This window comes from Octopus sinensis, linkage group LG10, assembly GCF_006345805.1.
Source record: "Octopus sinensis linkage group LG10, ASM634580v1, whole genome shotgun sequence".
NCBI classification, from domain to species: Eukaryota; Metazoa; Mollusca; class Cephalopoda; order Octopoda; family Octopodidae; genus Octopus; species Octopus sinensis.
The window spans coordinates 2,027,728-2,039,934 of record NC_043006.1 but is presented as its reverse complement, the minus strand read 5'-3'; the positions used below and the strand labels follow the sequence as shown (position 1 = coordinate 2,039,934).

Here is a 12,207-nt window from a genome sequence, read left to right as displayed (position 1 = left end):
CTGGAGCTTTTATTCGAGGTTATTACATGGAACTTCATTAATCTTTAAGCTTTCGGATTAATCAGTCAGAAATGAGGCTTATTTATTCACATTGTTATAAATCAATCATGCATTATCTCATAGCTTCGAGATTTCAATGAGGTGATAGTTTATTTTTAGAATGATGTTGTAGGGTAGGTGTGAGAGGCCAGACCTGGACAGTTTGACCATAAAACAAGTAGACTATCCGAGCTGGACATAGCCAGCTTAAATGCTAATGGGATAAATCATGTTTAAATCACACAAGACATTTTGTATCATAGAACGAGAAGTAGTCTCAGGTGGGTATCAAAAGGGCTGATTTTTTGATAATTTTTCTGACACATTATATGACATACTTGTAACTATCGTTAATGATAACAAAAGGAAGGAAGGAAGGAAGAAAGAAAGGGAGGGAGGGAGGGAAGAAGGAAGGAAGGACGGTTGGTAGATAGACACATAGGAAGACAGACAGACAAATAGACAGACTGATAGAAAGATGGATATATTCAAATGCGAGAAATAAGTAGAGCTAGTGTTGTATTATTAAACACATAGTCAAAGTAAGTGTCTTGGTTGTTTGCTGGTAGGCTGCGAGATGGCACAGCGGAGATGACTCCATGAAAGTGTTTAAAACACCTGAAAGCCACAGACAGACAAGACAACTCACCCTAAATCCCATTCAGAAGTGATGGCCATCAATATTTCACCAGTCCATGACTATAGCAAATAATGTGAAAAAAACATTTGCTGGTATGCCCCAGTGATACATACACAAGAATAAATCCAAATAGGAACTAGAAGCAGTGCTAGGGTTGTAAATATGGTCAAACACACAAACTCAATGTACATGCTTTGCTTGTTTGCCTGCAAGCTGCAGTTTGGCATTGTGGAGAGAGAGAGAGAGATACCTCTTTAAATAATAAAACGATGATGGGTGTTACGTGGATAGGAATTGAGTTTTCACCATACAAATTGCGACTGAAAGAGAGAGAAAAAAATAGAATAAGTCATATATGCGTAAGTACAAGTAAGTTTGTGTGTGTGTGTGTGTGTGTGTGTACATCTGTGTCCATGTAAATATGTATTGGGCACCGTTTTTGAATTCCATATGTCTAACAATCGTAGACATGTTTACAGAATAAAAAAAACAACACAGCACCGATGACTTTCGAAAACATTTTTTCTCAGGCTCAGAATTGCTGAAGCATGGAATAAACTACCTGCATCAGTTGTTAGCTGTCAGAACACTGCATCCTTCAAAACCTTCATGCTTCCTGAAATTTTCTACCAGTATACCTGAGGCTCCGACCCAAACCCCATCTTTATAATTTTTTTTCTTAAACAACTCATTCACTGTCCACATCCTGTCCATTATTCTATCTACTGTTCATGCACTTTTTGGCTACTTTTTCTGGTGAGTTGTTGCACATCTGAGCATTGCATACAATAAATTCATTATTATTATTATCATTCTTCACTGATGCTTAAATCCTTTGTCAATCTCTAAATCTTTCATTGAAGGCTATATTTTTTTCTTAAGTATACATCCTTCACAAATGTGTTTATATTTTGTCTGGTAAGTACGCGACAGAGTGTAAGTACCTTGAGAGATAAGTTGGACCTAAGAAGCATCAGTTGTGGTGTGCAAAAGAGACAATTGGTCATGTGGCGAGAATGGATGAGGATAACTGTGTGAAAAAGTGCCACACCCTAGTGGTTGAGGGAACTTGTGGAAGAGGTAGACCCAAGGAAACCTGGGATGAGGTGGTGAAGCATGACCTCCGAACATGAGGCCTCACCGAGGCAATGACTAGTGACCGAGACCTTTGGAAATATGCTGTGCATGAGAAGACCCGGCAAGACAAGTGAGACCATAACCCGTGGCCTTTACCAGGGGTGTAGCCAGCCTACTTATGAGTTCCTTTCCTTTGGACACAAAACTCTGCTTGCGAAGACCTGTTGAGGTAAGTGAAATCAAAATCGAAATTGAATTTGAAATCGAACCAAATTTGACTGGCACCAACCTTCCTTCTTTGGGCTCTAAACTCTGCTTGCAAACACCTGTTGGGGCAGGTGAAATCGAGATTGAACCAAATTCGATGCCAGTGGAGCTCTGTGGATCCATCCGAGCGGGATCACTGCCAGAGCAGATGTTTGGCACCATTTGAGCGTGACCGTTACCTGCGTCGCCCTACTAGCACGTGAACAAAACATTCGAGTGAGGTCATTGCTAGTGCCACTGGACTGACTCCTGTGCAGGTGGTACTTAAAAACCACCATTTGAGCATAGCCATGGCCAGTACCGCCAGACTGGCCCTCGTGCTGGTGGCACATAAAAGCATCCACTACACTCTCGGATTCGTTGGCGTTAGGAAGGGCATCCAGCTGTAGAAACACTGCCAGATCAGATTGGATCCTGGTGCAGCCATCTGGTTCATCAGTCCTCAGTCAAATCGTCCAACCCATGCTAACATGGAAAGCGGACGTTAAACAATGATGATGATGATGATATACATCCTTCACAAATGTGTTTATATTTTTTCCTAAGTATACATCGTTTTCCCACTCACATAATACTGGTTCACCCAAAGCTATAATACAAAAGTCACTTGTTCTTCACCCACAACTAAGGGTTGTGAAGGGAACACTTAACCATAATCATGCCTGATAAACAGTAAAATTAAATTTCCATCACTAATTAGAGTCAGAGACAAACTATAACAGATAAATATATATTGCAAAAAAAAAAAGGCAAAAAGGAAAACGTTTTGCTGAAGTCCTTAAAATAGCGATTTTACGAAGGGATGTAACATTTCCCACCTAACATTGAATATAAAGGGAGATAATATTTTTTAAAATTCTTTTAAAAAAATTACATAAATTGAGTAAAGTGTTTAGCAGAGTGGAAAGTCAACTGTTAAAATTATTTTCATACAGTTCTATATTTAAGAGACGAGGAATTATGTACATTATTTACAATTGACAGATATTTGTCATCATCTTGTTTGTTGTTAACACAACGTTTCGGCTGATATACCCTCCAGCCTTCATCAGGTGTCTTGGAGAAATTTCGAACCTGGGTTCTCGTTCCTAAGGTATTTTTCGATATTATTATTATTATTATTCAGGTCACTGCCTGGAATCGAACTCGGAATCTTGGAGTTAGTATCTCACACTCTTAACCACAACACCATATGCCCACAGGCATATGGCATAGTTTTCTATAGTTACCTAATTCTGAGTCTCAAATGTATTTTAACTTTTTAATTATAAAAAACTGGACTGATTGAATGTGCTGCAAAAAAACAAAGAAAATAGTAATTAAATAATTAAATAAAAAAAAAAAATACTGAAAAAATACCATTTAAAATTGGCCCAAGGAAAAAATGTATTTAAACTGTATTAGAGAAATAGATTTCTGCTATTTGCCCCAAGGACATAAAAGAAAAACAGTATAAACACACACCCAAATATGGTAGGATAATTACATTAAATATAGAAACAGAAATATGAATAAGATTCCTTTCTGGAATGGTAAATCTTGAAGCAGACAAAACTATAAAGAATAGCATGGACGTATTGGGTTAAAAAATCCTTTGGATAAAAATGTTGAAGGCTTCCTGAAGTTTCTAAATTCTTATGGCAACAACATAAAAATCTTGCTGGTAAGAATGAAGTTTCTAAATTTATTTTGTTTTGAATTATCTGAAATCCTCCAGGAGTGGCTGTGTGGTAAGTAACTTGCTTACCAACCACATGGTTCTGGGTTCAGTCCCACTGTGTGGCACTTTGGGCAAGTGTCTTCTACTATAGCTTCGGGCCAACCAAAGCCTTGTGAGTGGATCTGGTAGACGGAAACTGAAAGAAGCCCGTCGTATATATGCATATGTGTGTGTTTGTGTGTCTGTATTTGTCCCCGCAACATCGCTTGACAACCGACGCTGGTATGTTTACGTCTCCATAACTTAGCGGTTCGGCAAAAGAATCTGTAGAATAAGTACAAGGCTAACAAAGAATAAGTCCTGGGGTCGCTTTGCTCGACTAAAGGCGGTGCTCCAGCATGGCCACAGTCAAATGACTGAAACAAGTAAAAGAGTAATACATTAAATTGTACAAATTTTTAAATGAAGAACGAAGCTCGAAAATCAATAACGGCAGTTAATATATACCCAGATATCCAAACAATATCCAAAGTTTGTTCCATCTTTAATGGAGAATGGATCCTCACCATCATTATCGTTTAACGTCCATTGTCCATACTGGCATGGGTTGGATGGTTTGACCAGGGCTGGTAAGCTGAGAGGCCGCACCACATTCTAGGCTGATTCGGCATGGTTTCTATGACTGGATGCCCTTCCTAATGCCAACCACTCCAAGAGTATATATAAATAGGTAAACGAATTTAAGAAAACAAAAAAAAAATCTCCAAAATTTTCTACCTTAGAATTTAGTTTGATTTCGAATAGAAGCAGCGAAAAGGAGGTTCCTCTGAAGTGTCTCCAGGGTGATGTTACTCAACAGAGTATGTAGCCTGGAGAACAGGAACCTCTCCAGACTGAGCTGGAACTTCTCTGCATTGAGATCGCAGCCCTTGTGTTACAGACATAGAATTAGAATGTCTGAGGACAGGTTTTTCAAGCTGAGCTAACTGGCAGGAGACTTAGGGATAGACCACGAACGAGATGGGTGGATGACATCCATAATCTCAGTTGGTCGTGCTTTAGAATCCAGCTGGAAAGTCTAATGGGGATTGCTTCTGGCAGGACCATATGGAAGAGGTGCCTGGAGATTCTAATCCCATGACTGTCCCAAGAATAGTAGATGGATGGATGGATTATTATGAATTTGGGGAGAAAACGTCAGTTTTGAGAAGTTCAGAATATCAAGACATGAAGTTGGAGTTTTTCAAAAATAGAACATTCTTGCAAAATCTTAATTGAAAGAATGGTTAAAAAAAAAAAAAAGGAAGAATTTTTGAAAATGCTGAACTGAAAGAATGGTAAAAAGGAAGGATTTTAAAAAATCTGAACTGAAAGAATGGTAAAAAAAAAAAGGAGGAATTTTTACTTACCGTTGAATGACCTCATCTGATGTAAGACCTTTGCAATCATGGAAGAATACCAAAGATGTATCTTCTTCCAATCCTCTGAGAAATAAAATGAGAAGTGAGAGATGTATGTTACATAAAATCCAAAGTTTTCTTAGACAACACTATAACTCCCGCCAACATTAACTGTGCTTTTAATACAGTATGCCCATGAGAGACATTATCTCGGGACAACTATTACAATAAGCTGGCCTATCAATGGTGTATATACATTACACTACAGGGACGGAAATTATAACTAGTGCACCGTTCCTGAATGGTAAGTTTTACTATGAAAGGACACTACAATTGATGCTTCAATAAACCTTGTCTTCTTGAATAGTGTGCTACAAAATGACAAAACACAAAAATATTTCCTTCCTATTTGGTGTTTGGGAAGTGACAAGACTGGCTGATGCAAAGAAAAACTGCTGCTGAAACAATAGTAGAAAGGGTATTCTAGATAACCCACAAAAATTGAAGTGGATTTTATGAAGGCACTGGAACTAGAAAAGTTAAACCCAGCTACACTGAAGGGTCCTCTTTCCTCTGTGTCCTTCCTGCTTTATTGTTCATCATTTTATTGGTGCATTTTGTCACGGCACCAACAATGGTAACGTTTCTTTCTGCACTGTATAACTAAATGGGCCTCACAACTTTAAGCTGTGTCCAACTGCCCAATACAACGTGACTGAGAGGGTCAATTCAATGTAGGATTTGAAACCAAGACCATCAGTCAGGCATTTGACATGTTGCTTTGTGAACAAGTTTTGATTGTAAACTATTACATTGTAAGAGAAAAAAAAGGGCAGAAATAGAGCATCATCACCAAAAATGTTTCAGAATCTTACCTTAATTTTCTATAGTTACCTAATTCTGAGTCCCAAATGTATTTTAACTTTTTAATTATAAAAAACTGGACTGATTGAATGTGCTGCAAAAAACGAAGAAAATAGTAATTAAATAATTAAATTTAAAAAAAAGAAAATACTGAAAAAATACCATTTAAAATTGGCCCAAGGAAAAAATGTATTTAAACTGTATTAGAGAAATAGATTTCTGCTATTTGCCCCAAGGACATAAAAGAAAAACAGTATAAACACACACCCAAATATGGTAGGATAATTACATTAAATATAGAAACGGAAATATGAATAAGATTCCTTTCTGGAATGGTAAATCTTGAAGCAGACAAAACTATAAATAATAGCATGGACGTATTGGGTTAAAAAATCCTTTGGATAAAAATGTTGAAGGCTTCCTGAAGTTTCTAAATTCTTATGGCAACAACATAAAAATCTTGCTGGTAAGAATGAAGTTTCTAGAGTGGAGAAATTCAAAGGATTGCTTTGGTCCAGTGGTACAACAGCTGTCATGTCTATAGGAGACGTGGGTGCAAGTCCTACAAGCAGCCTTTGACATTTTCTATCAAAAAGGGATTTTTTAACCAAATATTTACATATTATTTATTTATAGCTTTGTCTGCTTCAAGATCCACCACTCAAAAATAGAATTACTTCATGTTCTCTCAAAGTTTATCAATTTTTATGAAATCAACTATATATAAAAATATAATGCAAAATAAAAAAAATTAGTAAAGTGTGACATGTGAGATACCAAAAACAATACCTATACACATAAATATATTACCTGGCTAATTGCATAATCAATGCTTATATTTCTGCTGTTAGTTTCACCATAATTTGGTTCTTCATATAACGCTTTGTAATCTGCCTAATTAAAAGGAACAATGCAAACAGAAGGTGGATCTCGAAGCATTGCCTGAACAACAAAACTGTGGTGAAACTAACAATAGTAATACTTAAAAGAACAAAAAAACCTGGCACTCCATCGGTTGCAACAGGGGTTCCATTTCATTTGATCAACGGAACAGTTCCATTCCGTTTGATCAATGGAACAGCCTACTTGTGAAATTAACGTGCAAGCAGCTGAGCACTCCACAGACACATGTACACTAAACATGGTTCTCAGGGAGATTCAGCGTGACACAGTGTGAGACAAGGCTGCCCCCCTTGTGAATTACAGGTACAACTCATTTTTGCCAGCTGAGTGGACTGGGGCAATAAAGTGAAGTAAAGTGTCTTGCTCAAGGACACAACGCATCGCCAGGAATTGAACTCATGACCTTACGATCATGAACTGAATGCCCCAACCACTAAGGCTTTCACTAGGTAATGTAACAAAGGATTATCCAACAAATGAGAGAGAGAGAGAGAGAGAGAGAGAGAGAGAGAGAAAGAGGGGGAGAGATGGACAGATAGATGGATGGACCAACAGACAGGTAGGCATGCATGCATGCAGACAAACAGACATGGAGAGATACATGAAATGGTCGAGTTGTGTGCACCTACCGATTGTTCCATGGCTGAATCTTGTAAATATGCAGCAGTGGAAAGTTTGCCTTTATACATGGAAAAAGATGCATCTGCAAGTTTGGTAAGTTGGGTGCTGTGAAGAAAAGAGAAAAAGAAAGGAGGGAAATTCCAATAAACACAACAGGTTTAAAGAGTCAAGTTTTAATACAATTTAACGAGTTATTATAGCAGTATTCCCCCCCTCCCACTCACACACACACACACAGGCATGGCTATGTGGTAAAAAGCTTACTTCCCAACCACACAGGTCTGGGTTCAGTCCCACTGCATGGCACCTTGGGCAAGTGTCTTCTACTATATAGCCTTGGGCTGACCAAAGACTTGTAAGTGGATTTGGTTGATGGAAACTGAAAGAAACCCATTGTATGTATGTATATAAATATATATATATGTGTGTGTGTATTTATATATGTGTGTGTGTATGTGTCTGTATCTCTTTACTCTTTTATTCTTTTACTTGTTTCAGTCAGTTGACTGTGGCCATGCTGGAGCACTGCCTTTAGTCGAGCAAATCGACCCCAGGACTTATTCTTTGTAAGCCCAGTACTTATTCCATCCGTCTCTTTTGCCGAACCACTAATTTACGGGGACGTAAACACACCAGCATCAGTTGTCAAGCGATGTTGAGGGGGCAAACACAGACACACACAAACACATATATATATACGACGGGCTTCTTTCAGTTTCCATATACACATACACATTTTTATTGAAGCTGCAAAAACATCACAAAAAACTGTGACTCAGAGTTTCACATTCCCATTCGTTGGAGAGTTGTGATCATTTTCAATAAAAAAGCAAACCTTCAGTAGTCGAGGACTATTTTGTTGCATCTTAATAATAATAATAATGAAATTATTGTGTACAGTGCTCAGGTGCACCACAACATGAAATCACATTTGCATTTATGGGCTTACTCAAGTGTGTGTGTGTGTGTCTTTATGCTTGTTTGTCCCCCCACTACTGCACTGGTGTTGGTTTGTTTATGTCCATGTAGCTTAGTGGTTTGGCACAAGAGACCGATAGAGTAAGTACTAAGCTTAAAAAGTAAGTCCTAGAGTCGCTTTGTTCGACTAAACCCTTTTAAGGTGGTGCCCCAGTATGGCCTCAGTCAAATGGCTGAAACAAATAAAAGATAAAAGACGCACTCACACTTCTGATTCCAGTGACAGACCCTCTTTCAAAATTCTTACAAATGCCAGTAGCACGTAAAAAGCACCAACCAATCGTGGCCGTTGCCAGCCCCCTCTGGCCCGTGCCGGTGGCACGTAAAAAGCACCAACCAATCGTGGCCGTTGCCAGCCCCCTCTGGCCCGTGCCGGTGGCATGTAAAAAGCACCCACTACCCTCATGAAGAGCATGGGGTGGTTGGCATTAGGAAGGGCATCCAGCTGTAGAAACACTGCCAGATCAGACTGGAGCCTGGTGCAGCCTCCTGGTTTTCCAGACCCTGGTCGAACCATCCAACCCATGCTAGCATGGAAAGCGGACGTTATATGATGATGATGATGGTGAAACATGTAATCAAAACTGAATTTACAATCATAGAAAACAAGAAAATAATTGTTTGTGTTTTAGGCATGAGACATGGCCATGTGGTAGGAAGTTTGCTTCCCAACCACACAGCTACGAGTTCAGTCCCACAGCATAGCACCTTGGGCAAATATCTTCTGCTATAGCCTCTAGGCTGATCAAAGCCTTGTAAGTGGATGTGGAATACGGAAACTGAAAGAAGCCTATCATATATACTTGTGTGTGTGTGTGTGTGTGTGTGTGTGTGTGTCTATCCAATTACTGCTTGGCAACTGTTGTTGGCTTGTTTATGTCCCTGTAACTCAACGGTTCAGCAAAAGAGACTGAAAGAATAAGTACCAGGCTTTAAAACAAAAAGGGATCAATTCATTCGACTAATATTCTTCAAGGCGGTGCCCCAGCATGGCCACATTCTACTGACTGAAACAAATAAGAGATAAAAGATAAAGTAAGCAATTTTGAGGTTTGTAGATTACATCAATCATAAAACTTGGGAAGTTTTGTGTTTTCAAGGTCCCAGAGCCATGGAGGTTAAAACTGACCTCAGTGAGACTTGAAACCAGAATGCCAAGAACTGTAACTGAACCAAACCATGTAGAATTTTATCCAATACCCTGACAATTCTGCCAAAGGGCGAAGGCTCAACATTATGAGGATCAGCTCCACAAGGATGAAAAACAAAGTTGATCATGGCAGGATTTGAACTCACAACATAAAGAACTAGAAAAATGCCACTAAGCATTTTGTCTGATACCCAAATGATTCTGCCGGTTTAATAATGGTAATATTTCTTTCTGCTAAAGGCACAAAGCCTGAAATTTGGTTGGAGGAAGCTAGCTGATTATATTAACCCCAAAAGGATGAAAGGCAAAGTCACCCTCAGCAGGATTTGAGCTCAGAATGCAAAGACAGAAGAAATGGCACTAAGCATTTCATCCAGTCTGCTAATGGTTCTGCCAACTTGAAAGGGTGGAAGGCAAATTCGATCTCGGCAGAATTTGAACTCAGAACGTCATGGCAGACAAAATACTGCTAAGCATTTTGCTCAGCATGCTAACAATTCTGCCAGCTCACCACCTTCTTGATGATGATGATGATTATGATGGTGATGATGATGATGATTATGATGGTGGTGGTGATGATGATAGTGATGGTGGTGGTGATGATGGTGGTGATGATGATGATTATGATGGTGATGATGATGATGATGATGGTGGTGATGATGATGATGATGATGATGATGATGGTGATTATGATGGTGATGATGATGAGCATAGTGATGGTGGTTGTGGTGGTGGTGGTGGTGATGATGGTGGTGATGATGATGATGATGATGGTGGTGGTGATGATGATGATTATGATGATGGTGGTGGTGGTGGTGGTGGTGGTGGTGATGATGATGATGGTGATGATGATGATGATGGTGGTGGTGGTGATGATGAGCATAGTGATGGTGGTTGTGGTGGTGGTGGTGGTGGTGATGATGATGATGATGCAGTACCAGGCAGTGGCTTTCATGGCTTCTGATCTTAACTGATTGGAAGTGTTATCACATACATTGTTTTGTCTTGGTGTAAAAGATGGGCTACAGTATATATTCTGCTCAATACCACAGATTTGCTTGTCAGTTGAGCAGGTCCCTTAGTGGCTGATGATATGTGCATCTCTGATCATGAGCAGACATAGCAGGGGAGCATCATAGCCGTGTGTTGAGAGGAATTCTTAGGAAGTTTGAATAATTCACCTCTGGAAACATGGATGTTTCATTCAACATCCTTAAAGAAACCTTACTCAGGAACCTTTTGAGCGGGATGGGTTACTCAACCTGAAGAAAATACTAACTGGGCCCCACCTGCAAGGTTATGTGCTATTTATCTTCACATGAGATCACCATGTCGTGCACATATGGTTGTGATGCATGTGCCTGGTGTACCCTTATCAGACAAGTAGTTATGATGGGTATAATAAGCTTTGTATATTTTACCCTAGTGTTACTTTGATGGCATGCACTGCTCTCTCATTCAACAACAACAACAATAAGTAAAAAATAAATAAATGTGCCCTTTTAAAGCCTAGCCAGGCTCATGGGCCCGATTTCCCGGTTTCAATGGCGTATGTGTTCCCCAGCTGGACGGGATGCCAGTCCATCACAGGTTACTCATTTTTGCCAGCTGAGTAGACTGGAGCAACATGAAATGAAGTGTTTTGCTCAAGAACACAACACGACGTCCGGTCCAGGAATCGAAACCACAATCTTACGATCATGATGCTGACACCCTAACCACTCAGCCATGCACCTCCACAATAATAATAAGTAGAAAGATAAATTTTTTTTCAACACGTAAATACTGAACAGTATATATAAAGGATAAAATCCTTTTAAGGGCAGAAAAATTTGCCAGCAACCAACAAATTCTTCTGCTCTTAAAAGGATTTTATCCTTTATATATACTGTTCAGTATTTACGTGTTGAAAAAAAAAAAAAGTCTTTTTATTTGTTCTACAACACATTTCAACGCTTCAAAAACAAACTTATGTTTGTTTACATATGATGGAATAATAATAATAATAATAATAATAATAATAATAATAATAATCCTTTGGTTGGAAGACAAGGTTGATTTGCTGACTGCTGTTGGAATAAGATTCTACACAGAAATCCAGTGAAAAATAAGTTTTTCATATCCTGATGCAGACAAAACAAACAAAAAACAAAGCCAGACTAAAAAAAAAAATAGTAGACTTATCTAGTGCTAGTGATAAAGTGAAAATATTCAGAAGATGACTCCAAGATGCTGTCCCCTCTCTCTCTCTTTCAGAGAGGCACTGAGCAGCTATACGCACACATACACACACGGCAGTAACTTCCACCTACCGAATTCAATCACAAAGCTCCGGTCGGCTCGAGGCTATAGTGGAAGACACCTGCCCAAAATGCCACGCAGTGGGACTGAACCCAAAACCATGTGGCTAGGAAGCAAGCTCCCTAACCACGCTGTCATAAATGAAATTTATGAAACGAGATAAATTTGTGTGCCATAGAGGGAGACAGATGTGGGGGTGTGATATTTATTGTCAAAGAAATTAGAAATGTCTTGTTGCTCTGTCAGAAGATTTTTCACCAAAGCCTATACATCAATAGTATAAACTAGAGAAATTCAAATGAATTTT

At 39.0% G+C, this 12,207-nt stretch overlaps 1 protein-coding gene across 1 annotated transcript in view; it reads right to left on the bottom strand.

Annotated features, from left to right (window-relative positions):
- The window catches only part of LOC115216651 (probable cation-transporting ATPase 13A3), a 171,944-nt gene that overhangs the window by 83,095 nt on the left and 76,642 nt on the right, over positions 1-12,207 (bottom strand). Inside the window, exons 5-8 of the mRNA XM_029786142.2 lie at positions 7,480-7,576; positions 5,959-6,041; positions 5,093-5,167; positions 930-999 (exon numbers count right to left, since the gene is read on the bottom strand). Of these exons, the coding sequence (XP_029642002.1) occupies positions 930-999; positions 5,093-5,167; positions 5,959-6,041; positions 7,480-7,576 (325 nt within the window). The remainder of the gene's footprint in view (positions 1-929; positions 1,000-5,092; positions 5,168-5,958; positions 6,042-7,479; positions 7,577-12,207) is intronic.